At 33.9% G+C, this 27,033-nt stretch overlaps 1 protein-coding gene across 1 annotated transcript; it reads left to right on the plus strand.

Moving 5' to 3' along the window:
- LOC110464704 (multidrug resistance-associated protein 5-like) lies at positions 1-27,033 on the plus strand. The gene is made up of 32 exons (XM_021520055.1): positions 1-813; positions 1,021-1,136; positions 1,582-1,695; positions 1,843-2,007; positions 5,972-6,119; positions 6,257-6,404; positions 7,963-8,048; positions 8,584-8,757; positions 9,050-9,112; positions 9,540-9,624; positions 10,034-10,182; positions 10,973-11,080; positions 11,182-11,341; positions 11,501-11,577; positions 12,157-12,228; positions 12,501-12,625; positions 14,465-14,537; positions 14,775-14,978; positions 15,734-15,881; positions 16,339-16,431; positions 16,683-16,861; positions 17,735-17,986; positions 18,704-18,833; positions 20,206-20,488; positions 20,947-21,133; positions 21,367-21,456; positions 21,960-22,143; positions 22,554-22,713; positions 22,940-23,018; positions 23,695-23,808; positions 24,406-24,570; positions 24,860-27,033. The coding sequence occupies exons 2-32, from the start codon at positions 1,024-1,026 to the stop codon at positions 24,956-24,958; spliced, it is 4,227 nt and encodes a 1,408-aa protein (XP_021375730.1). The 5' UTR covers positions 1-813; positions 1,021-1,023; the 3' UTR covers positions 24,959-27,033.

Consider the following 27,033-nt stretch of genomic DNA (forward strand, 5'->3'; position numbering starts at 1 on the left):
ATTATTGTGTTTTTCCCTCTATTTTATCACGGACTTAGATAAAAAATCTAATTCCTTGATTTTATCTGGTTCAAGTAGCTCAACATATGTTAAAATTTAAAGGTTTTTCTATCGGCGAGTTCTGTCTTACGGGTGTTACTTTAACTGATATATCAGACACGTTTTCCTAACCCACTAATCAATAACAGGTCGTTATATAGAACGATTAAAGGAGACGGATTTACATAAGTACTATGTACTTGTTTCTGGATCCTTTTCTGTATTTATAACCATGTACTATTGTAATTAAACATCAATAAAATAAAGTTTAAACTAAATGACATAATCTCGGACGAGTAGGCCGCATTGATGTAGAATTTGTACATACTTACCCGTTAAATACATATATTAGACCTTACATAGAACGACGATAGACAAACTGTTGTATTAGGCTATCAGGTAGGTTTGTTTAATCAACCGACAGCCTGATAACCGAAAACATGCTAGTATACATGTAACGTACATAGATACACATTGATCGTTCCTGCTTTCCACAAAATTATCAACATATCACGTAATTCCTATCTGTATAATTTCGGAGGTAAACAAAATAACGTATTTGGAGCAGAGAGTGGCTATACATCATATTTAAAATACAGGTAAGAAAAACATTGCGCTCTTTTCCAATTTCCACTACGCTGGTTATCCCCACTCGTCATACACGAGCCTTCAGCCATTTCATAACGACGAGAAACAGTGCGAGAAAGATACGCTCCGCCTATATATACATGGCGAGGATTGTACTTTCCTGTTAATGAACAGTCTATTCAGCCGGTAAGTAAACTGACGTTGTCCATATTTTTGATATATAACATACTATTATTCTATTTGTATAACAAAAATGATCGGTGTTTATGTTAAACATCGCAATAAGTCTAATTATGTGATAATGTAATATGTTTTGCTAAGTCAATGAGTGCATGACATGAACATACGAATGTACAAACGTTAATAGTGAGCACATTCATTTATATTTCATAGGCAATGATGAATGGTGTAAATCGAAAACAGGTCGGAGAGCCGTTGCTTGTTAAGACGGGAAATTCCTCGGCTAGAAATACTGACCTAGATGTCAACAATACTACTGAACACACAAGGTGGGATATGAATTGGTAGTACATATGTATATACGAACCCGAGTTAACAACATGGGGTCAAAATCTGGTCTTCTGTGGTTAATACGTGTGTGTATTATACTCAAAGAATATATATGAAACGACACATCGTATCGAAATACAAACTGTTTAAGGTAGATGACTATATAATCATTATATTATGGACATCGACTGGACAACAACTTTATTTAGACTCGTTGTTGAGAATTTTTCATTTTATATGATGGATATATATATATTAAATAATAAAATATACATTTTGATATATATCTCTATTCCCTGAAATGATTCCTTGGTCACCTATAATAAAAGGTTATAGCTTCATGTGACAATTACAACACACTGTATACTATCATTATACTTTAATATAAATATTATTTTATCTTTAATATTTTTTATTCAACATTCGTTGTTTTTTTTCTTTCAGTAACTTGGAGGGAATAGGAGCTCTAGGAGAAAGTCATCTGTCACTAAATTACGCCTATAGCCGGAAATATTCAACAACTTTAAAGATACTGAAGCCATTCAGGCCTTCAAATAAGTAAGACTCTACGGACAAATAATCGATTGATGTGCCATCGTGTCTGAAACAAACATAATAGTATCGGCAAACGTTGGTTCAATACTACCGGTTCTGTTCAGTTGTCATTACGACAATTTAATAACCTGTTCTGTTTGTTTCCTACAGAGATGGCAAGCTTCCCATCAATAAAGCCGGCATTTTCTCTTACGTAACGGTATCATGGATTACCTCCCTTATGATGAGAATATACAAAAATAGAGGCCAGCAAATTAAGGAGGAGGACATCTGGGAGTGCTCCGACTGGGAAACCAGTAGCATCAATACTGACAGGTGATAATTTCTCATGTTTATCTCATATGACAAAACGAAAGTAAAACTATCAAACAGCCTACACAGGCCATTATGGATCCCCGTTCCACTGCCTAAGCCTGTAAGTGTAATTACCCGTATGACAGTGGTTTAAGTCAATCAATTCTGAATAAAAACATACCTTGCAGATTTTTTGTATGAATAATAATGATAAAAAAATGATACCAAAAAACGTATTATGGGAGAAAAGAGTTAGAGATGTCGATATAGGCTTACTATAGCTAAGTGCCGCAATTTTACCTGATGTATGTATATTTTATGGAGTAGATAAGATGTATGTATATGGTATGGAGTAGATAAGATATATGGATACGGTATGGAGTAGATAAGATGTTTGTATATGGTATGGAGTAGATAATATGTATGTATATGATATAGTAGATAAGATGTATGTATATGGAATGGAGTAGATAAGATGTATGTATGCGGTATGGAGTAGATAAGATGTATGAATATGGTATGGAGGAGATAAGATGTATGTATATGGTATGGAGAAGATAAGATGTATGTATACGGTATGGAGTGGATAAGATGTATGTATATGGTATAGTAGATAAGATGTATGTATACAGTATGGAGTAGATAAGATGTATGTGTATGGTATGGAGTAGATAAGATGAATGTATATGATATAGTAGATAAGATGTATGTATACGCTATGGAGTAGATAAGATGTATGTATGCGGTATGGAGTAGATAAGATGTATCTATATGGTATGGAGTAGATAAGATACATGTATACGGTATGGAGTAGATATGATGTATGTATATGGTATGGAGTAAATAAGATGTATGTATATGGTATGTATACGGTATGGAGTAGATAAAATGTATGTATATGGTATGGAGTAAATAAGATGTATGTATATGGTATGTATATGGTATGGAGTAGAGAAGATGTATGTATATGGTATGGAGTTGATAAGATGTATGTATATGGTATGTATACGGTATGGAGTAGAAAAGATGTATGTATATGGTATGGAGTGGATAAGATGTATGTATACGGTATGCAGTAGATAAGATGTATGTATATGCTATGGAGTAGATAAGATGTATGTGTACGGTATGGAGTAGATAAGATGTATCTATATGGTATGGAGTAGATAAGATATATGGATACGGTATGGAGTAGATAAGATATATGGATACGGTATGGAGTAGATAAGATATATGGATACGGTATGGAGTAGATAAGATGTGTGTATATGGTACGGAGTAGATAAGATGTATGTATACAGTATGGAGTAGATAAGATGTATGTATCTGGTATGGAGTAGATAAGATGGATGTATACGGTATGGAGTAGATAAGAGGTATGTATATGGTATGGAGTAGATAATATGTATGTTTACGGTATGGAGTAGATAAGATGTTTGTATATGGTATGGAGTAGATAATATGTATGTATATGATATAGTAGATAAGATGTATGTATATGGTATGGAGTAGATAAGATGTATGTATATGATATAGTAGATAAGATGTATGTATACGGTATGGAGTAGATAAGATGTGTGTATATGGTATGGAGTAGATAAGATATATGTATTTGGTATGTATATGGTATGGAGTAGATAATATGTATGTTTACGGTATGGAGTAGATAAGATGTATGTATGTGGTATGGAGTAGATAAGATGTATGAATATGGTATGGAGTAGATAAGATGTGTGTATATGTTATGGAGTAGATAAGATGTATGTATGTGGTATGGAGTAGATAAGATGTATGGATATGGTATGGAGTAGATAAGATGTACGTATATGGTATGGAGTAGATAAGATATATGTATTTGGTATGTATATGGTATGGAGTAGATACGATGTATGTATATGGTATGGAGTAGGTAAGATGTATGTATATGGTATGGAGAAGATAAGATGTATGTATATGGTATGGGGTAGATAAGATGTATGTATATGATATAGTCGATAAGATGTATGTATACGGTATGGAGTAGAAAAGATGTATGTATATGGTATGGAGTAGATACGATGTATGTATATGGTATGGAGTAGGTAAGATGTATGTATATGGTATGGAGTAAATAAGATGTATGTATATGGTATGGAGTAGGTAAGATGTATGTATATGGTATGGAGAAGATAAGATGTATGTATATGGTATGGAGAAGATAAGATGTATGTATATGGTATGGAGAAGATAAGATGTATGTATATGGTATGGTGTAGATAAGATGTATGTATATGGTACGGAGTAGATAAGATGTATGTATATGATATAGTAGATGAGATGTATGTATACGGTATGGAGTAGAAAAGATGTATGTATATGGTATGGAGTAGATGAGATGTATGTATATGGTATGGAGTAGATACGATGTATGTATATGGTATGGAGTAGATACGATGTATGTATATGGTATGGAGTAGATACGATGTATGTATATGGTATGGAGTAGATGAGATGTATGTATATGATGTAGTAGATAAGATGTATGTATACGGTATGGAGTAGAAAAGATGTATGTATATGGTATGGAGTAAATAAGATGTATGTATATGGTATGGAGAAGATAAGATGTATGTATATGGTATGGTGTAGATAAGATGTATGTATATGGTACGGAGTAGATAAGATGTATGTATATGGCATGGAGTAGGTAAGATGTATGTATATGGTATGGAGAAGATAAGATGTATGTATATGGTATGGAGAAGATAAGATGTATGTATATGGTATGGTGTAGATAAGATGTATGTATATGGTATGGAGTAGATAAGATGTATGTATATGGTATGGAGTAGATAAGATGCATGTATATTTTCTTAATGGATCTTCTTCCAGAATCATGTGAATATATCGATCTCGTTCATCTATTTAATGCGTCGATACCATCTCATATCAAGGTGTACAACCGGTACTAATGTTATACGGTGTGTCTTAAGCGTGTATTTTGTTTATTTTATGTTCATGAATCCAGTTAACGTTTTACTGTGTTACGTCAGACAACCATGTTTAAAGTATGCACTAATTCATGCTGAATAACTACCTCGGGCATATACACCTTGTATCCTACACATTTACATGCAGGTTGTTTTCCTATTGATTTTCGGCTATATTTCATGTATACAAAAATAATTAATATTCCATTAATAATACACTTAAACGCGTTTACATTAGAATCATATTCCATCACTGAAATTAGATCAAAAGAGACAGAATAATAATATAAACGACTTTCACGAAACAATGAACATGCAACTCAATCAGCTACTTTTGTGAAACAAAGTCACCTACCTTGCTGTATCCGTAGCCATACTAATCATATTAAATGTACAGGTTTAGCTAAACCAAGGGACAAGACAAAGAAAAGTTAAATGTACAGGTTTAACTAAACCATGGACAAGCCAAAGGAAAGTTAAATGTACAGGTTTAGCTAAACCAAGGGACAAGACAAAGAAAAGTTAAATGTACAGGTTTAGCTAAACCAAGGGACAAGCCAAAGGAAAAACATCCAACGTTCGCTCTCAACAGCAAAGCCGTTTTTCTAGATTACTTATGTAATATATACTAATTCAATGGTCTCACCACAGATAGGATTTTAAATTGGGGACGGCCTCTCTAGCAGATTCGGCTATTATGTATCAACCTGCACATAGAATGGCAGGTGAATGTGATTCTAGCTAATTCACGGCCCTGTTACAGTTTATACCCATCGCAATATCATTTTAAAGCATATCTGGACGCTTTGAAATTAACCCATGTTTGACTCAGTCTGCAGATTTGATTTTTTTAAAACAGAAGTATTATAACAGTCCTATAAAAGGTTAAATAACTGCGTTACTGAACTGTCACAAAGTCGTTGAAACGGTTCTACATATGTTGGGTTATAGTGACGGTTATACTGTAGAACATTAAGTAATTGTCTTTTTTTCTCTCCTTTTGTCTCCTTTCACAGACTAGATAAACTATGGAGAAAGGAGGTGAAGGACCATGGCAAGGAAAATTCCTCTTTTATGAGGACGTGGCTCAAATTTACAAAAACACGTTTATATGTATCAGTTTTCCTTGTACTTGTGAATGCAGTCGCAACTTTTTTCATGACAGTAAGTATATCTGCCCTTTTTTGATATTTAGAGGTTGCAAAAATTTCAATTATGTTTTTATTCAGCAAAAGATAATTTGTATTTTAAAAGGCGCTGTAAACGTGTGGGCTAAGCTTATATTAATTCTCTCTCCTCAGGGTTACATTACTAACATGGTCATCAGATACCTGGAATCAGAGGAATCCAATCTCGGGTTCGCCCTGGCACTTCTAGGAGGGAATTTTGTCGGACAGCTGCTTAGAGCGACATCGTTCAATTTACTGATCATGTTTGGAGTACATACAGGTAAAACAGAACCATCCATCATTTAAACACCACCGCATAATATACAATGTAGATGCTGGTCAATTTACTGTTTAATCTGCCCTGCACTCATATTGCATTTTGAATCTAAGTATATTTATAAATTGATAAATCCTTGCACAGCATGTCTTCGGTCGAATAATATTCTTGAAATCAAATTTTGTTTCAGAGTATCCTGATTTATGAGTTATTTATCTACAGATGCTAATATATACATATATATGTTACTACTTGGTAACCCTCACACATGTAGTTGTGGTTAATATACAATGCCAGTTACACCTGGTGGCCGGTCGATATGACCACATATTATACATTATACCCACATAGTCAGTTACACACTATGATTGTCCACGACACTTTGTAGAAATTGAAATGAAGTCTGTCTCTCCTTTATTCCTTTTACACTCAACCTATGAGCAATCAGGGCCAGTGTTACGTTTGAATCGCATATGTAAAATCAACAAAATCAAGCCTATTTACAAAAACGATTGACCGTAAAGTGTCATCAAAACTCAACACCAACTGGTAAGACCTACGGTCCTTTTCGATGGCTAGGTAATCTATTTTCACTACAATAATATCATATTATGGTAAACCTATACTGTAAATCAAACAGTTGGGCTTTGTGTACTATGTTAGACGTGTTTGATTGATCACTTTCTAACGTATGCGCTGAAGATAGATATTCATACCAAAGCCAGTTTGGAAAACCACTAAAGAGACTATGAAGTCACAAGAGATAGTCTAAAGTAGTAATCAGAACACCGCATTCTTTAAACACACTCGATAGATATATCGTTTAACTGTTCTTAAGTAGTTAATTCCGTGTAGCCTATTAGATAGCATTGCCGATTTCTCATTGACACCATGCACGTCAGTTTGCTGCTAACTTCAGGCTTAGTCGGCGTGTTAAGGAATTACGCAACTAATTAGCTATACACTAGCTTTGAAGCTATTTGTTTTAATATTTGAAGTTCAACATTAGTGACAACTGACTAGGTTTATAGATGCATACATGACCAATGTTTCAAAAAGCAGTTTGGCAGGTTTAATGGCATACAAGATTGTTTTTAATATTCAGTTGCTGACAACCCGTGATTTACAAGCCAAACATGTAAAGCGGGACGGAAGATCCTCTTATTGTTTACCTATATAAATCAGCCATCAGATATTAAATTCTACTAAAACTATATATTTTTACGAAAGTTAAAAGCCTGAAGTTTTCATTCATTTAATTTACTTATGTGCAGTGTATTGAACCAGTATCAATTTTAGGTAAGGGTTTCAATCGCATGGAACACTTGCTGATTGACTACTTACGTTGCATGAGTACCAAATATTTCGTGTCTCCTTCAAGTAAGCAATGCTGCCTATATATGTAGTTCCTGGTCTGTCATAATGTACAACTTTCAAATGATTTAGTCAACGCAAAGCTAGCAAATTGAACACCTTTTTATGTACACACAATATGGTTCCTGACAGTATTTGCCTTTATTCTTTCAGTGACATAACAAAGACTGTTTTATTTATGTTACAGGTGTACGGTATCGTGCTGGTGTATTGGGGTTGGTTTATAAGAAATTCATGAAACTTCAAAGTTTACCGGGAAAAATTTCATCTCAGGTAAATTGAAATTAATAAACATGAAGGTAAAAGGTAATAAATAAGCATGACTGTTTAATGTTTTATTGGAATAAGGATTAAATATTTGCAATAAGCCTGAGAGTGAATTGTAATTATTGACTATGAAGTGGAGTTACCATTGGCTGATTAAGGTGTTATAATCTAAGCATTTCGATTCAACAACATGGCATAACCATACAATAATATATCGATATGCAGTTTGCATGTCGATCCTTTAGAAGTTGATGACTTTTCGAATGTATGTTTCCAACAGATTTTAATGTTTATTTTGTTTCACATACATATAAAGAATAATTACAAATCATCAATGTATTTGCAGTGATTGTCCCGTAATAGATAAAATATATGAAATAAGATTAAAGCACTTTTCAAAATTCCAAGGCCACCCACACTTTCACAACATCCGGGGTTTCAAAACAATAATTGATGCCATGTTCATTAAGGAAACCCGTACCTTATATCCTTCCATTGTGCATTATAGGGGTTCATCATTGTATTACTTATTGTGCTACAGGTCATAACCATATTTGGGGCAGATGCCTTGAGACTACATATCAACTGTGTGACGCTGGCGTTCTTGATAGCTGTTCCTTTCTACCTCGTCATAGGAACCATATATTCATATTACCTGATAGGACCCTGGTGCTTCATTGCTCTCGGAGTATTCATATTCTGTTATCAAGTGCAGGTGAGGTTTAAGCGCTTATTTTGCTGTCGAATTTCATCGAGGCATATTTTCATTTCATTTTTTTTTAATTTATTTATAGAGTAACATTTGAATACCTGTGATTTTGTTTAAATTGGTCTAAAACATAATCTTGATATTTGCCTTAAAGGAATTTAAGTTTGTATATAATAATAGCTAAAACCAACCGGTTAGCTTTATTTCCCCCGAATATTCCACCTTTCCTGGTATAATCTGTTATATAATATGTAAATAGAATATTCATCCAAACAAAGGAAATATGCTTATGTTTCAGGCACGGTTGAACGTCATGATATCAAACCTCAGACGAAAAACATTAGTATATACAGACCAACGAGTAAGTATGTTTAAAGGAGCTTGTTCGTCATGGTTTTTTTTTAAAACGACATGCAATGTCTTAATTTCTTCTTAATGATTATTTGTAAACGCATTCTGATGAAACACTATGACTTTATATTTCAAAGTAAATAGCAGAATATTAACAAGAGTTCATGAGAACAATTTCCAAATCCTTCAATATTTAAACTAACTTCAAAACTCAAATACTAGACATAAACCACCATCAGTTCCGCTGCATAAAAATGAATATTGGAATAGATTTTGAACTATTCAAGTGTTTACATCAGAAAGTCAAAAACATATGAAAGGGCATGAAAAAAGCTATTTTGTAAAATTCAATAAGAGTTTCAAAATGAAAATATTTGTCATTGTTATTAAGAAAAAATAATAAATTATTTTTTGAAATACCCAGTCTTCTTTTTCAGATACGGAAAATGAAGGAGGTGCTATATAGTATGAAAATGATCAAAATGTATGGTTGGGAAGACTCATTTCTACATGTTATTAAAGGTGGGACAAAATCGAAAGATAACCTTCTCCTACATAATATTTGTAAGTGATATAGACTCTTCGACAATATCAGAGGAGGCGATATTTGGCAATCATTTATCTGTATTAAAATCATTTGGTTTAACATAGATTCGATATAGTGGATCAGAGTTTTTCAAAACAACTGTTTATTTGAAGATATTCCAATTACAAATTATACCCCTCCTAAGTCAGGGGGTATAGAATACTTTGTTGATGCCTGTGTGCGCCGAGCGTCTGTATGGCCGTTCGTGTGCAATTGTGCGCAAGATATCTCGTGATCGCCTTAACACCCATACTTCATATTTACACCATGGTGTGGTAATACCAATATGTACACCTCGTTAGATTTAGGAGGTCATCGGTAAATTTTATTTTTTATTTATTACAGGAATTAGGACCAGCGAGGTGCGGGTTTTAATGCGAGCAGCTGTGCTTAATTCTGTGGCCAGTGCCATCATTCCTGTGGCGCCATCTGTGGCTACCGTCTCCACACTAGCGGCCTATATGGCGTTTGGTAACAGCATTACAGCGTCAACGGTTTGTTTTGTTGACAAAATATAACATTCGTTTTTTTCAAACAATTGCTATCACTACCACCATTATAATCCAGAAGGAATGTGGCCAATGCTTCGTAGTTTCTTTGAAGTTCTTCATTGGTTTTATTCTCGTTTCATTAACGAAAACACGTTAGAAATAAGTACAGTTTCTATTACGTAAGTTTGGGGAATTTCCACCAATTTTAATTATCTCAATTGTGACAAAAGGGACAGTAATCCTGAAAAGCAAACCTTTTTTGTTCGAGAAAATGTTGAAAGATCAATAGGATTCTAAACCTTAATCTATCATTGGCAGGATGAAGTGTATTTCAATATAGAAATAAAAAAATAAAAATTAAGCGCATCCGTGGGATATGTTATATATTTGTTTCGATTGGAATATAGATTGAAAGTGTTAAGTATAAAATTATTTTATATATCTCAAGATTGATCTCTTTTAATTGTATTTCTTAATTTTTGAGATTGTTAACTTAACATGCTGCTGTACAACTACTAACACACGTAGGCGAAACATCACCTTTATCCAAATCTCTCATTATTGAAAATGTCCTATATTATTAAGCAACAATGAAGAATCTTATAAAAAGGAATCGTTTTAGATAACATTTAATGTTACTGGTATTAATACCGTATGAATTAAGAAATTAATTAGATATATTATTCATAATCGAAAAAAAAAAGCTTTAGCATATTAGACAGATTACATTTTAGTAACCTATTTTTACGGCCATATTTCACCGTCGTGACTGTGATGCTGTTTTCTTGTACAGGCATTTGCTTTAGCTGCTACTATGGAGTATCTCCGGGTGTTACTTACAAGTGTACCTTTTGCGACGCGGATGTATGGAGAATCAAAGATCACTATGAAACGAATAAAGGTGTGTGATTCTGTTTTACAACCTGATATTTCACTCTTTTTGTGTTTTCAAATAACCTTTAGTGAACATGTTCATTGCAAACATTTATTTATTTTTTGTAGAAATTTCTTTTAAGAGACGAGTATACGGCACCGTCCTCTCTCGTCAGAGATGAAAGCAATGCTATCGAAATTCGGGACGGCGTTTTCCAGTGGGAAGATTTAACTGATCTACCTGATGAGAAGGAGAAAAAGAAAAAGAAGCAAAAGAAAGACGAAAAGAGTAAGCATCGTATTATTCAATTATGCATATTTATTGGCTTTTTTTATTAAATTGTATAAATAAGTTAGTCTATGTTTTATTAACGCAATGTCCAAAAGCTCTTAAATCATGTAACGCGCTTTAAGAAACAAAATTATGAACGGAGTTATTGTATTTCAGATGTGGTCTTGAATGCTTCACGTACAGAGAGTACTGCATCCTTTAACCTAGATGATATACAGTTAAATGTTAAAAAGGTAAGTTTTTTGGGTTTTTTAAATATCAACAGAGAAAATACAAATATTTAATTATTTATTTTCAATGTATGTACATATCATTAATTGAAAAATATTGCTTTGCCTCTGTTCTGACTAAGTCTTTTCTAATGTTGGTTATATGCTAATTATTATTTTTCATGAATTATGGATTTCTGCGTGAATTCTCGTTCAGTATCAAAAGAAAATTGAAGAATCACGATAAAAATTATATATACATGTTAGACATACATGACGAATGAAATAATATTAAGATGGAAAACTTCGTGAAATTAAGTGTATAAGGAATCCAATGTAATATATTTCTTGATTGGTAAAATCAAAATACCAAACAAAATCATGAAACGGCGACATTGATAAGGAACTCTTATTTAGAAATAGTTATACAAAGTTAAATACAAGTTACAGTATCGAACGTGTGAGTAATTACAATGAATGTTTTGTCTTTCGATGAGATAAAGAATTGTTGGACATGTTGACATAGTATGTACGTTGTTTTAATATGGCTATGTGGCTACGGTATTCATTGTGGTTAAGTATGTACCTTTATAACTATTATAGGGACATCTGGTTGGTATATGTGGTTCTGTTGGCAGTGGGAAGTCCTCTTTATTGTATGCTGTTCTTGGCCGCGTGAGTTTATCAGCTTCTTATATTATCATCTCTTGCATTGAATCTTGGATTAATATCTATTTATTGGAAAAAAGCTAGCTTAATTACATATATAAATCGGTATATAATGGAAAGACAATATGTAGATAAGCAGAACGTTAGTCCGTGAAGTTGATTAGATATTGATTGCCCATTATTGAAACTCCGTCCCCTGGATTGTTATTAATATATGAACTTTATTCTTCTGTTTTATTTTCGAATTATTCCTGAATGTATTTTCCTTTGATGATCAGATGCCGAAATTGACAGGTGACCTTGCCGTCGATGGGTCTGTTGCTTACGCCGCGCAACAAGCCTGGATATTTAATGGAACGCTGAGAGAAAACGTTCTTTTCGGAAAACAATACGACAACGAATGGTATGAATACAGTATACAGTCTGACGATGTCAAGCTTATAGTGGGACATAAAGAGTAATGATGATATACAGAAAATGATTTATCAGTATCGCATTACCAGTTATTTTCTATGTCATGTTCCTCTCATAGCCCTGACCAATACAGACAGATGATAATTTCATAAAATCCATCTCATTATTTTGCGTACCGTTTCGTATTATAAAATAATGGTAGTTTTAATCTCTTCACAACTTAACATGCCATCAGGCTTCATGATAAAGATAAACAGTGGGGTTGTCAACGGTTAGCCGGTTAACCGGTCACTCGGTCGGGAGACCTCGAACCGGCTACCAAAATGAATAACCGAATAGTAGGACATTTACTTACTCCATTGCTGAGTCCAATGTTCCCTTGTTTAGACCTACAAAGTATCTATAGATGAGACTAAAATCGGATAGTTTGTAATAAAAGCAGTGTTCGGACGGATATGTTAGTGTTGTTTTTGTATTTTATTTTAAAACTTAACAAAGAGATGCCGCAAACACCATAAAAAACCTAAACAGGTTTAAAAAGGAAGCCAGAACACAAAGTTGTGAAATATCAACTTTTAGAGGTAGAGCTCGCTTTTACATGTGATATGTAAATATTATCTGAAGAGTAAACACTTGAATGAGCAAACATGTATTAAAATATTTGTCAAGCAATTTTTTTTCTAAAGAACAATATTACCGCATACGATTTCGAGTACAGATTACTTAAATTGAATCCCGTCTTACTGTATTCCGACATTTGTTGTCCTTGAAATATACTTACATTGGTTACGTGAAACTATTTCCTGCGTTTCGCTTGCAAACGCGAGTAAACTATCATGCGAATTGACATATTGATGTATTCGTGTGATGCTAATATGTTTTATATAGAACAATTGCTAAACATACAAAGTGGTGTTTTTGTTTATTGTTTGATTACTAAATTGATCGATTAACCGGTTACTCGATCGAAATATTGTTCGAGTAACCGGTTAGCAAACGTTTACTGGTTTGACACCCCTAATAAAGGGTCACAGATAATTGGCTACTCTAAAGCTCGATTTAAATTTTGCTGTAAGATTTTCCCGATGAATACATCCTGTAAGGTTATGATCTATGGTGTAGAAGGTCTACTTAAAGATTTGTTTATTATGTGTTAGATCATTTGTTACCCTTTATGTGTTTCTGGATTTGACAAGGACACCACAAGAGGTGTAAAAAGTTTAATCTGTCAGAGAAACCGGTGTTGCCTACGATTTTGTCTCGATGTTTCCTCGATAACTTTTTGTCTATTAATCTAGACCCCGTGTGTTGATTTTGTATCTTTTTTATCCCTCTGTGCTACATTTTATACATTGTGATTTATCTTACATAAAGAAGAAGATCTTATGTTGTATAGTACAATATAATTTGAGGAAATATTGATTAAATTTTGTTTCCAACCCCTGTCTTCATAATTCTTCGAACTATTAGTGACATTTTTCAGCATTTTTCAATGAGTTTGATACATGATTTACTTGTCACATAAAAGTTCATATCAATTTATTTACGATGTAACTGTACGGAAATTATTTTTTCAATAGTCTGAATTCAAGTTTTTTTACTTTATTTGAGAAACATTACTTGTTTTTGTTTATGTTTAAATTTCAAATTGCAATTAAGCGTGAAAAAAAATTATGATAGATCTGACAACGTCCAGTAGAACACTGTTTATTTGTAAGTTTAGTTACTCGCAAGAGAATGTCATAATCGGAACCCTAAGTGATAAGGTTCCATCATGTTATATTCTGGTATAAGGAGACAGTAGCGTCATTTTGTTTTTATTTTCAAGGTACGATGAGGTTATCTATGCCTGTGGGTTAGAACCGGATCTCGATTTGCTGCCAAATAGAGATCTGACAGAGGTACGTCTAAAGATAATATTTTTAGGACAATAAAATCGATCAAAAATGAGGATCGAATTGCTAAAAAGGGGGAAGGCAATGTCTATGTTTTATTGAAAGTATGGTGCCAAATCAGAAAGCTTTGACGAAACACAATCCATCATAAAATCATTTTAATTATTATACGGAGAATTAAAACATTTGCATTATTTTCTTTTGTTGACAATATCATATTCATAATAATAATGTTTTGTTTAGATTGGAGAAAGAGGAATTAACATCAGTGGAGGACAGAAACAGAGACTGAGTTTGGCACGTGCTGTCTACAGTAAAAGCGCCATCTATCTCCTTGACGACCCACTGTCTGCCGTGGACGTCCACGTAGGCCGACATTTGTTCCACAAGTGTATCACGAAAACGTTAGCAGGAAAGACCGTGATACTGGTTACTCATCAGCTACAGGTACGGTTTACATAATGTGTAAACTACAGGTGGACGATGGCTTTTCATTGATAAGCCTCGTGTTGTAAATTAGTTAACTCTTAATATGCTCTAAGTTACATAGGTATCACAATTATTTCTCTCCAAAATATGAAATCTAGCCATGGTTATTACAAATCAGTCATTTAGTGGTAGTCCATGTGTTCATTATTGCAAAAACCATCCTTGAATTGGACTTCTTTTGTGTTTTATTTAAATATATATTTCAAACATGCTGTGTACGACACATTTACTAGGACTAGGAAAATACATTTCTCACATAACCGCAATAGTTTTCCTCACAAACCACTCACTGGGTAAACCTGTTAGTAGTTGGAAAACATGTTTGGTTACCCACTAGTGCGTAACACCCTTGACTTGATTTCATTGGTGAATATTTTAATCATGACTTGACCTTGCATTGCTTTTCCACGTCATCTTCCATTGTGACGTCGTGGCTCATAGCAACTGTTTTCCAAGTTACATGTATAAACACACAAAATATATTTCGAAATAAGATATGTGGGTTTCAAGATGAAATATAAACGTTATTGGAGTAAAAAGTCCCATTATCTACTCTCATTGATTAATTTTCGATATATCAATTAAGCTTGGTAAACCGCGTGTCTTTATACATTAATTCATTAACTCGAGATAGATAAAGGTGCCAATTATCTCGAGTTAGGGAACCTTTATATAATCAATTTAGTGATACATTACCGTTAATCTGTTTCTAGTACTTGAAACATTGTGACGAGATACTGGTGATCGGTGAGGGAAAGATAGCTGAGCGAGGGCATCATTATGATCTGATAGACCGGAATGGTTACTACGGTTCGATGATGGGTCAATTTCACGCTACAACCTCACACAACGCAGCAACTGGTAATCATCTATTATAAAGACTATGATATGCATATGTTTTTATGAATGAAATGTTCTTTATACTGCAAAATATTTATATTAGCGCTATTCGTTTTTTGCGCATCGAGATCAATTCAATTATCAGGTAACCTGCTTCATGATTTAGCAGCAGATATAATAAAGTACTTTAGCGAGCCTTCATATATATATATATATAAAAAACATTTATAAATATCAGTAGTCGTTATAATTAAGTGCAGATTTGGTATTTACACGCCATCTGTATAAAAATATTGATTTCTTGTAAATTCCTTCGATTGCTTAGTTATGGAAATTCTATAATATAGATGATCAATGTCAATATTTGTGAATTATCTTCAATAGAAATATAAGTGTAATACTAACAGGCATGGACAATTATCAGCACGACATTGGGTAAAACATAAACAGGCGTTACCCTAAATAATCTTATTTTTAGGAGATAACAAATACTCGTCTTCACAACACGGTCAAATCCAATCACCGAATGAATCAAAGGAGAAAACATCATCAAACGCCGACGAGAAGAAAGGTGAAAACTTGACAGAAAGATAACGCCTTTAAATTGAATCTTAAAACAACGTGTGTTGTAGTGTGAAAATAACGTGTGTATATCTTTTTAAGACCACGTTGTTCAACAAATACTGTTTTTGTGTATTGAAAAATATTAAATTGCATAAAATATATATATATATCTGCGGCAGAACGTTATTTAATCGGACCAAGATACTCGCTTTCCTGACATGAAACAACAGTTACAAGGATTGTTTCCCTTTACAACAGGTAATCTAACGGAAAAAGAAGAAGCACATGTCGGTGATGTGTCCTGGGGAACATACAAGTCGTATATGAGTGCCGGCGGGGGCTATGTACCTTTGTCTTTTGTTATGTTGCTGGTTATTATCTCGTGCGCCGTGCTTGTTTTCACTGACTGGTGGCTGGGAGTCTGGCTGCGAGATAACGTAAGTTATCTACATATTTTGTTTAATTTCAATTTACACTTGGCATTATTTTTTTTAAATCTAAATTGACAACTTGAATCATAATACAGGGCCAAACACCCAAATGACGAAGTAACAATTAATAATAAAGTTGTAAGATAACCTTAGCATACTAGACATTCACAGCATTTTCAATCAAATATAATTTTCTGGATTCGAGAGTTAACGAAGCACACATTGGATTGTTATTCTTGTCATTTCTCTTTGGCAGTGATTTTCATTCAGGTGTTGTTATATAAAACACAACTTCTCTGGATTATTTTACACAAATCTATAAGAATTTTACAATGTGTAAACACACACAAAATTACCTTGATAGAAATGAACAAAAGCTATTTGGTAGTTTACAGAAAAAAAAACATATTTATACCGAGATTTAAAGAAAATTTCGTATATTTGTATCGATATCATATAAGAACATCAACACTAGTAACCCTGTATGCGCCAAAGTTTTAACCAAAGTATAGAGCCGCTGACTACAGTCCCAGATCGAGGCTGGTCATGCTGTAGTGTTTCCAAAGTCAAAAGTGGCATAGCTTTAGCTACTAGAGACGTTTATTATGTATTTGATGTTATTTTGATGTGTCCCTGCATAGTTTCTTTTGTTCATTTCATTTTTAGTTTTTTTGGTGTTGTATTTGCGCGCAGTTCCTCTTTTCATCTTTTGTTCTCATTCGAGTATTCGTGTGCGGTCTGTCTTTTGTTTTGTTTTGATGAATCTGCGCGCGGTTTATGCTGTTGTATTTGTCTTTGACACGCTAATTACTTTACAGTCGTTATCGCATTGTTACGTCAGCACTGCCATTAGTAAAATGAATTATTTCTTTATTTCAGGCCGCATTTACAACGTTTATTGCAGCAAACATCACCGTTAACTTCACAGGGTATTCAAATACATCAACACCTAACTCCATTGGTTTATTACCAAACCTTAATCAAACATATACTCTACAAGACAGCAACTCTACAGCCGGGGCTCCATCCATAGACGTCGAAGCTAGGCTGCGGTTCTACCTATTTATATATCTGGGATCAATGATAGGTATCATGGTGTTTAATATCATAAAAGGACTCGGACAATCTGTGGTATGTATATTGTTGAATAAACTTGTCTGTAATGAATCATATAATTATAACTGGAATTTAATTTTTGTCCATATTGCAGGTTGAATCTTGTCCACATTCCAGATAAATTGTATTGAATTCTCCCGAACGGTCTACATTACTTTGGCAACTATTGGGGACACGAAACGTGATGGAGCTCGTTATGCAACATTCGGTGTTGTAACCGTTAACGATGTTTTCCCTCTTGCTTTGGAAGATAACGCATACACTCTATCTTTCTATAGTAGTTGTAAAATTGTAATCGGGATTTGAGTGTTTACTGTAATATCGTAACATTGATATACTTGCTCAGAACAGACTGAGTACGAAAAACTATAAATATATTAATTCGATTCTACGAAAAAGTTGGTCAAAATTGAAAGGATACAAATGAAATGAAACGATACATCGGTGCAAACAACTAGTGTTTTCCAGATGAATGCTGCATTCATTAAATTGCCAAATCAATTACTAGTTCTTATTTTTGAATTGTTTTTAGTCACATCAGTCCGACATTTTCGTTTTTGTACCTTAAATTCACTATTATACCTTAATATATATATATTTATATAATCAAGTCGTTGCAATTTCATATTAATCCGGGTATGGTTAACAATGGAAAATTGTTATGTTGCCGTAGTTCTCTGCTCTCATTGTCATTTTTATCATTAACACAATATAAATAATCTGTTTTGCCAGATGATGATGCGAGCAACTCGATTATTACACAACCGGGCATTAGCAAACATCATGAAGGCTCCCATGTTGTTTTTTGATTCCAACCCAGCAGGACGGATTCTTAACAGGTTTTCACAAGATCTGGACGAAAGTAATTATTGCAGTAATATTTTATAAGTATACTTATTATATACAATTATACGACTTAACTATGGGGTTTCCCAACGACTGTGGTTGTCCTGTTTGTCCAACCAAAAGTTAGTTAAGTTTTATAAGATTAATGCTATTATAAATATACACATGGATCATTTACAATTATGGACTCTTGGAATAGTACTACGTTACATCATACACTACCTTAATAAGAAAATTATCTGAAAACAACAATGAATCGTAAGATCTTTACATTATCTGAAAATCTGAATTTGTTAACATTTTATGCCACCATTTACCATGTTGTACATCAATCAGGCATAATGTATTTGCCAATTCAGTCTATTTTGTCAAAAGATATGAAATGCAGATATAGCTATCTTGAAAGAAAAATTAGACTTACAACACAGTATCGGTAAAAAAGTACCAATTACAAGATCAATGTCAGCTTGGCACTTTTACTTAATTTTGTAAACTAATAATCTAGAGGAATGGGATTTGCCATTCAGCACCCACGGTATAGCGGTTATATTTCACGGGGTTTTTAATTTCGCTATATTCGCGCTTTGACTAATATCCGCGAATTCTAAACACCAGCGAAGTTATCGAACAAGTTAACCACTTCCAGGGGCCTTAACACAAGATGGTGAAAATACTTATTATCCGACGCTGTTAGGCAAGCTTCAATGAACTCAAATCAGATTATCATCGGACAGCTGCGCAGTCAATGTAAAAACAACACTTACATATAAGTGGCCACAGCATAATTGATTACAGTTTTCTCCAACAAAGGTACATACACATGTGATTTTCTTCGCATGAAGACACGGGATCAGTGTTTCCAAATGGTTTACCAATGTATTACGAGGTTTAACCCTTAAATGATGACACTCAAAATACTTTACGCGACATTTCGGATTCGGGTCCACAGCGAATTTAACCCCCGCGAATATGTAATGAATACGAAACCGCGAAATATTGACCCCGCGAATTTAAAGCGCTATAGTATAGCCAATATGTATTGGTAAGCTCTATCAAAGTAATACAAGAGCTAGTAAGGGAGGGATAAAGGAAACTTGCCTCCTATAAAAGGAAACTATACTGTGTTAGTATAATGGATATAGCTATGCTGCGTAAGTACATTTGAAACTAGCTCTATTGCATTAGTACAATTAAAACCAGCTTCCGCTATCGTATTGGTAGAATAGAGACTAGCTGCACTGTATAATTGCAATTTGTATCATTTATATTCTGAATTGTCCTGTTGCTACTTTTCCGATTTCATCTTGATGTGTTGACGCTGGTATTTATTATTTTCGCTTATTAAGTATCAATATGTGCTAACAAAACATTTGTTTCTTTGCAATTAGGTGATGTCTTCCTCCCCATCTACATCGATGCATTGCTTCGTTTGTTGGTAATGGCTGTCATGTGTTTAGGTTCGGCAGTCTTCAATCTTCCTTGGACTTGTTTCGCCGTTGTTGTTACGACTATAGTATTTTATTTCTTCAAAAGGTTCTCGACCGAGTCAACCAGGCAGATAAAACGCTTTGAAAACATTGTGAAATCCCCATTAATCAACCATGTGTCTGCAACCGGGCAAGGCCTTTTTACAATCGTCTCCTTTAAACAGCAAAAGCAGTTCATCAAAGAGTAAGCATTTATCACTTCCAAACAACACTGAAGACACTCCTTACTTTATTATCAACGTAAATTATACTTTAGAATGACTTAATATCTTTATTTTTAGAGATGCAGTATAGTCATTCCTAAAATGAAATTGTAAAATGGAAAAGTTGTACTTCAATTTGACAGGAAATTTAGCTATGCGAAAAATTACGGTGACAGTAATGACTCCTCGGAAAATATTAGCAAACAAGCATACAATATCTCATTTAAATGCTTCACAGTAGTCGTGCAGATTCGCTCAAGTTTTCACCGCTGACTCTGAGTTTTCGTAAATAATAAGCATACTATGGCTAATTATACATAATCTGATTTAATTCATGGATAATTAACAAAAAAATTTAGGTAAGATCTCGTAAAATTTTGTATTGAATAATATTCGGTGACTGCATACAACAATAGCATCATGTCTTCTTCGGTTATAGATGTATGAAGTTCACGGATGTGACTACCACGGGTCTGTTCCTTTTTGAAGGATTGATGAGATGGATTGAACTCAGACTGGATGTGACAGCCTCTATAATGATTGTAATCACCATGCTGACCATGGTTTTAATGAAGGGAACAATCGCTCCCTCCTTTGCCGCCTTGTCATATATTCTGTGTGTTAGGGTGGGTGTACTTCGTCATTATTAACCCCCCCCCCCCCCCCCTTCTCACTTTCTCTTTTGATCTTCCTTTTAAGAATTAACGGGAAAGCGTTTTCATATTTATCATTTCCAGATCTTTCCGTAATATCGTTAGAGTAATCCTATAGTAATTTGTTTGTGAGAAATGTAGGTTAATCCTTGAGAAAAACGCCTTCGACTTTTATATGGGTCAATAAATGTTTCTGTTTTACACAGGTGGTGTCCTCAATGCAGTTTATAGTCAGATTAGCGAACGAGACGGAGTCCAGGTTTACCTCTGTTGAGCGGATACATGAATATGAAGCGGTAAGAGGTTACAAAGGAGATACTTAACATACGTTGTCATAAAATAAATTTTGATAAAAATTTGTGAAAAATGCAAAAATGCAAACATTAAAATGAAATGCGGCTCCATGGCGATATTTCGATTATTAGAAGCAACTCAAGAAACATACATAGGCAACAGTCATCACAACCGGATTCCAAGTGACTGAACGGACCACAACACTGACGCGTAAAGCTGACCACAATAACTATTTGTTTGTTTTATTTCAGTATAATAAAACATGTATTGGCCTGGTGGTAGGGAAGCACGATACTTTGCTTCTTTGAGATTAATCTTGTTCAGTTTAACTGGGGCTTCGCATCATAATAAATATCAAAGGAACAATGAATCGTGAATTATGTTCTTTATCAACAAGACAGTATAGCTAACTTAATGTTATTTCCGCAGGAAATACAGCTGACTAAATGTAATGCAATGTTATGTAATGTACAAATTGAACAACGGCTGAACGCTCCTCCTTTAGAACATAGACACAGAAGAGGACTCTGCCTCTGTGATCCCCGACAAGAGCTGGCCTCAAAATGGAAAACTGGTCTTTTCCGACGTCGTGATGCGCTACCGAAAAGACATGGACCCTGTTCTAACGAACATACATTTAGATATTCAACCGAAACAGAAGGTCGGCATTGTAGGCAGGACAGGCGCTGGTACGTAATTGTTTATATTTATGTCGTATTAGCAAGCGTATTTCGATTAAATCGATAGTTTGGCCAAATTATTCGCCAAGTTTTGATCGAATTGCCAAGTAGTGGTTTAGTGGTTATAAACGGTTCTTGTGTGAAGTGGTTCATTCATTGATTATATTTTGTTTTGAAATCGACACAATGTACACTTTTGTTCAGCGTATTGTTTTACTAAAATCATTTCCACTAACAAAAATTAGTCAAAAGTCAATCTAAATAGCTTCGGACAAATAATGGAATTATTGCGACTTTTTTTTAAATAATAAGTATATTTAGTTCAATTATGCTTATACATTTCATCCCATGTATCGCATGATATCGATATTACATATGTTTAGTCTCATCCATTGTGATGTGACATTGATATGAAACAGGTAAGTCTTCCCTGGCGGCGGCCCTGTTCCGTCTTTGTGATCTGTCCGAGGGTCATATCCTGATAGATGATGTTGACATCGCCCATATTCCTCGAAAAACACTACGATCCCGTCTGTCCGCTATACCACAGGATCCCGTCCTCTTCACTGGCACGCTGAGGTATGACATCAAATTAGTGCTGAAAACATGGCACGTGGTATATGCGTTAACACTGAGTAAAAGCTCAATACAGAGTATATAAGGCAATGGACCTAAAGTGGTACATCCAAATATGGCAATAAACTAGTAGATCACGTGGCTTTCCAGTCGTCCGGAGAATTGATTAATCCTGTAGACACATTAACCAACAGTAACTATTTATCTGTTCTGTTTTGTTTTCTTATAGATACAACTTGGATCCATTTGACCTGTATACAGATGAGGTGATATGGGCAGCTGTAGAGCAAGTTCACATGAAAGAAAAGGTAAATCAACAGCCCTGATTCGACCTATTAAAATCCGGACTGGCGTTTACTGTATTATGTCATATTTCGTATTCAGAATATGGATAGGAAAGTGATTGTATACACTTCTGGATATATCTGATAATTTACGTTTGTTTTGGTTTTAAAAGATTGAGGATAGTTCCATTACAGGTATCCATCGTTGTGCTGATAGTTATTTTTACTGCATTTCCCTGGTTTCGAGTTGGCAAATTGTAATAAAATGATTTTTTTCCGAAGGTTTATCAAACAAATTATTCGCAGGAGTACGAATTCGCAAATCAGATACTTACAACACCTGACATCATTTCTTACATGATCTTGGTTTAACTAGTTAAGAAAACAGGAAACAAAATATACAGTATCAATCTTTTGTGTTCTGTTATGAATTGAAATGTAATATATTTCTTTTCTTGAATTATTGGTTTAGAGTAATGGCGCAGCTTTCCCATCACGTGTGCTTTCTACGGGCACTCCAGTTTTTCCTCACACATTTATGATTGTGAACCCCCATCCCCCGTCATGTCACTCACCTCCGGGACAACAAGAGTGGTCATTAAAATATGAAATAGGTTGTTCATAACGGATATAGATATAAAAGGTTCCTATACCAACTGTCCTAATTGAACTTTCGTGAAGTCTCGTTTTCTTGTTACAGATCAAAGGATATAGTGAACAACTAAAATTCAAAGTTGAAGAAAATGGAGAAAACTTTTCTGTTGGAGAAAGACAGCTGATCTGTCTTGCACGAGCTATCCTGAGACGAAATAAGGTAAAAACTTAAAATGCATAGATATATATATATATATATATATACCCGTATAAAAAGTAATCTTCTTATGTTTAATACGATAATAATTTGATATTCCTGATATTATTACAATTTGGAATCTTGTCTGGATTTCATTTTGCAATAAGTATTCTATAATATATATACACCGATACACACAGATCATTTAAAACTTTACATACGGAAACAATGTCCCACTATTCAGCCATTATGAACTGTTATTCACTTTCATTTTCGATACAGCTCAAGAACCAAATCATATTGTCATTCCTTTTTTTCGAAATCTCTTTACCTCTTCATGTCGACTTCTGAAGAGTTCTGATTTTGACTTTCCATAGAGAAGGCCTTTTTATAAACACGGAAACACAACTTTACATTCTTAACAATTTAGATGTCTTAAATGTGAACAGTCAAATAAAAAATGACATAAATATATATAAATATAGCATTAACATTTACAAGCAGACAATTCCTATGAATTGTTATAACAATTCATTCTTCTAACAGTGTACAGGAAGTGCAAATATATATAGTTTAAACGAAGTTCAAACTGTCAATGGCAATTATTCTTTGTATCAGATCCTGGTCCTGGACGAGGCCACAGCGTCCATAGATACGTCCACTGACGCATTGATCCAGGAGACGATCCGGGACAGCTTCTCCGACTGTACCGTCCTTACGATCGCCCACAGACTTAACACCGTCTTACATTGTGACGTCATATTTATCATGGACGCGGGAAAGGTAATAATTGATTGTGAATATAATTCATTGGCCTTGTACATAATGTGCAAATAGATTATTTCATACAACGCATATGAGCCAATTACAAAATGATAATAGTCTATCGTAGGATCCGATCCAAATGACGATCAGTGCAGGACACTGTTTGACAGATCGTGCAAATCCAGATATTTTAAGGGTACAATTATAAATAGTTGATACAAAAATAGGTTTTTTTATCATTTTTAATTATAACGTGTGTATGTGTAAAGTCCTAATTTTCGATATCTTTTTTGTCTTTGTCACACAGGTTTTAGAGACAGGGAAACCTCAGGATCTATTGTCGAACCCAGAGTCTGTGTTCAACAGGATGATCAGGGCACAAACAGTGAAAACACCATCACCCTAAACCATGGGCATGTAGTGCAATAATCAACACCCTAAACCATGGTCATGTAGTGCAATAATCAACACCCGAAAAGCCAAATCAAACTTTATTATAAGGACAGTCATACACCGTCTCCCTTCTCGATAAATTATACCCAAAGCATTATCACCGTTATTGATAAATCATATACAAAGAAAATAACACCGTTATTGATAAATCATACAGAAACCTCCGTCATTCAGAAAATATAAGGTATTAGCGTAGAAAAGCCTACGTATATCAAGATAACAGAGCTCCGTGCCGTATCAGATCAAAAGTAATACAATGAGAAAATATAGCAAAACAATGTCTGGCGTACAGATGTTAAATTTATACCCTAGCATATGTGTAAGGAACAAGTTTTCCCATTAATACAGGTGCCGTTTGGTTCATATTGGTGATGTGTTTGCTAGTTCACTCGAGCAGGTGGTTATACCCGGTATTCACTACAGAAGTACACGCCCGGTTATTTCACATATTTAGAGGATAGGGGCCAAACCCAGGCATGTCGAGATCTACCGAGACACGGCATGCTACTTCAGCTACCCAAACAAAGAATCGGTTTATTTAGTATGGGATTGTTCATTTTGAATGTTCAAGCATTTCAAAAGTCGTTCTATACTGAATTTTTTTCTTAAGATTTTCGTTTCGCTTCGTTTATTAGATATTGAATCTGACACAGTTATAGATCCATGTGTTACATAAAGCATTTAACCCTATCATACTGACAAGATGTATAAAAATATTTCCTTGTAGTAAATGAAATTAATTCAATATGTAGCAACCGTTTATTAAAAGTTCTCAGACCATAAAAATGAAACAGCGTTTGGTTTAGTAAGTGATTTCCCTCAGAACCAATAAATTGTAAATAATATTGATTTTTCCAGTGCAATGTTTGCTACCTCAGTTTGAGTATATGAAATGATAATGAAAATAGATCAATTACTTTAATTATTCCTATGATTTGTAAAAAGGGATTTTTATATGCCTTAAGATATAACATTGTTTAATGAATATGTTTAACTTGGTTGTAATAGGTGCACAATAATATACATTTTTAAAGTGTTTCAATAAGTCTGTCACATGTTTTTAGTGTTTATCACAGATATGTGCATATATCAATCAAATTCGATAACTCCTCGTGACGGACATGTTTAAGAGACGCGTAAAAGAGTTTCTACTTGTGATCTTTCGTGTGTGTAGATAGTCTTAACCCTTAAGAAACATTCCAGAGTAAAATTGTATATGGATATTATTTTCTCATGTTTGATAGTTTACTTTTTCAATGAGTATGCATATTGTGAAGATGAAGGAAGTATATTTTAAATTGCATTTTGAATGAACTGTATGTAGTGTATATCAAATCGATGTGAATGTGGCACAATTTATATTTCTGGTAAATGAATGTTTATATTTGTGTTCGTCCTTCAAGCTAAAGTTAATTAAATGTATTTATTTATAATGATTCCATATTTTAAGGATACAAACTCATCGTATGCAAAGTGTCTGTTTTTGTTTACAATTGACAGGAAAATATTATCAAAACTATAATGAACATAATATTTGTTTTCTTGACTAGTAAATATTAATGAGTTATCGCTTTATAGGGTATTTTCTGTATTTTTATTTTTATTTTATTTTGGAACATCAATCCTTGATGCCATTATCATCGCAGACTTTTCTGATAGTTTCTTTCAACGTTTAAATGAGACCGTCCTACTTTCAAAGTACGCTTGTAACCTGGTGCTTCAATTTAATGTAATGTCCGTATATGATTTCAGATACTGTTTATAACAATTTTACATATTGGTTATTATTGAATTCTAAACATATGTTAAATATTATATCATAACTGAAAAAATGTGAAACACAGGTGCAGACTATGCAATCGCGTAAATGTACTGTGATCTATGGATACAAGAGGATTCCAAACGGAAGAATCTGAAATGTGCATTTGTAATGTTTATGTTTGAAAATATATGAAAATATTAGTTTCTATCACTTAAAAGTTGAATATTCTTATTATATTTAGCAATAAAGTTCGTTTTGGAGAATTT

The sequence above is a fragment of the Mizuhopecten yessoensis genome, unplaced genomic scaffold (genome assembly GCF_002113885.1).
Source record: "Mizuhopecten yessoensis strain PY_sf001 unplaced genomic scaffold, ASM211388v2 scaffold11023, whole genome shotgun sequence".
In the NCBI taxonomy this organism is placed as follows: domain Eukaryota; kingdom Metazoa; phylum Mollusca; class Bivalvia; order Pectinida; family Pectinidae; genus Mizuhopecten; species Mizuhopecten yessoensis.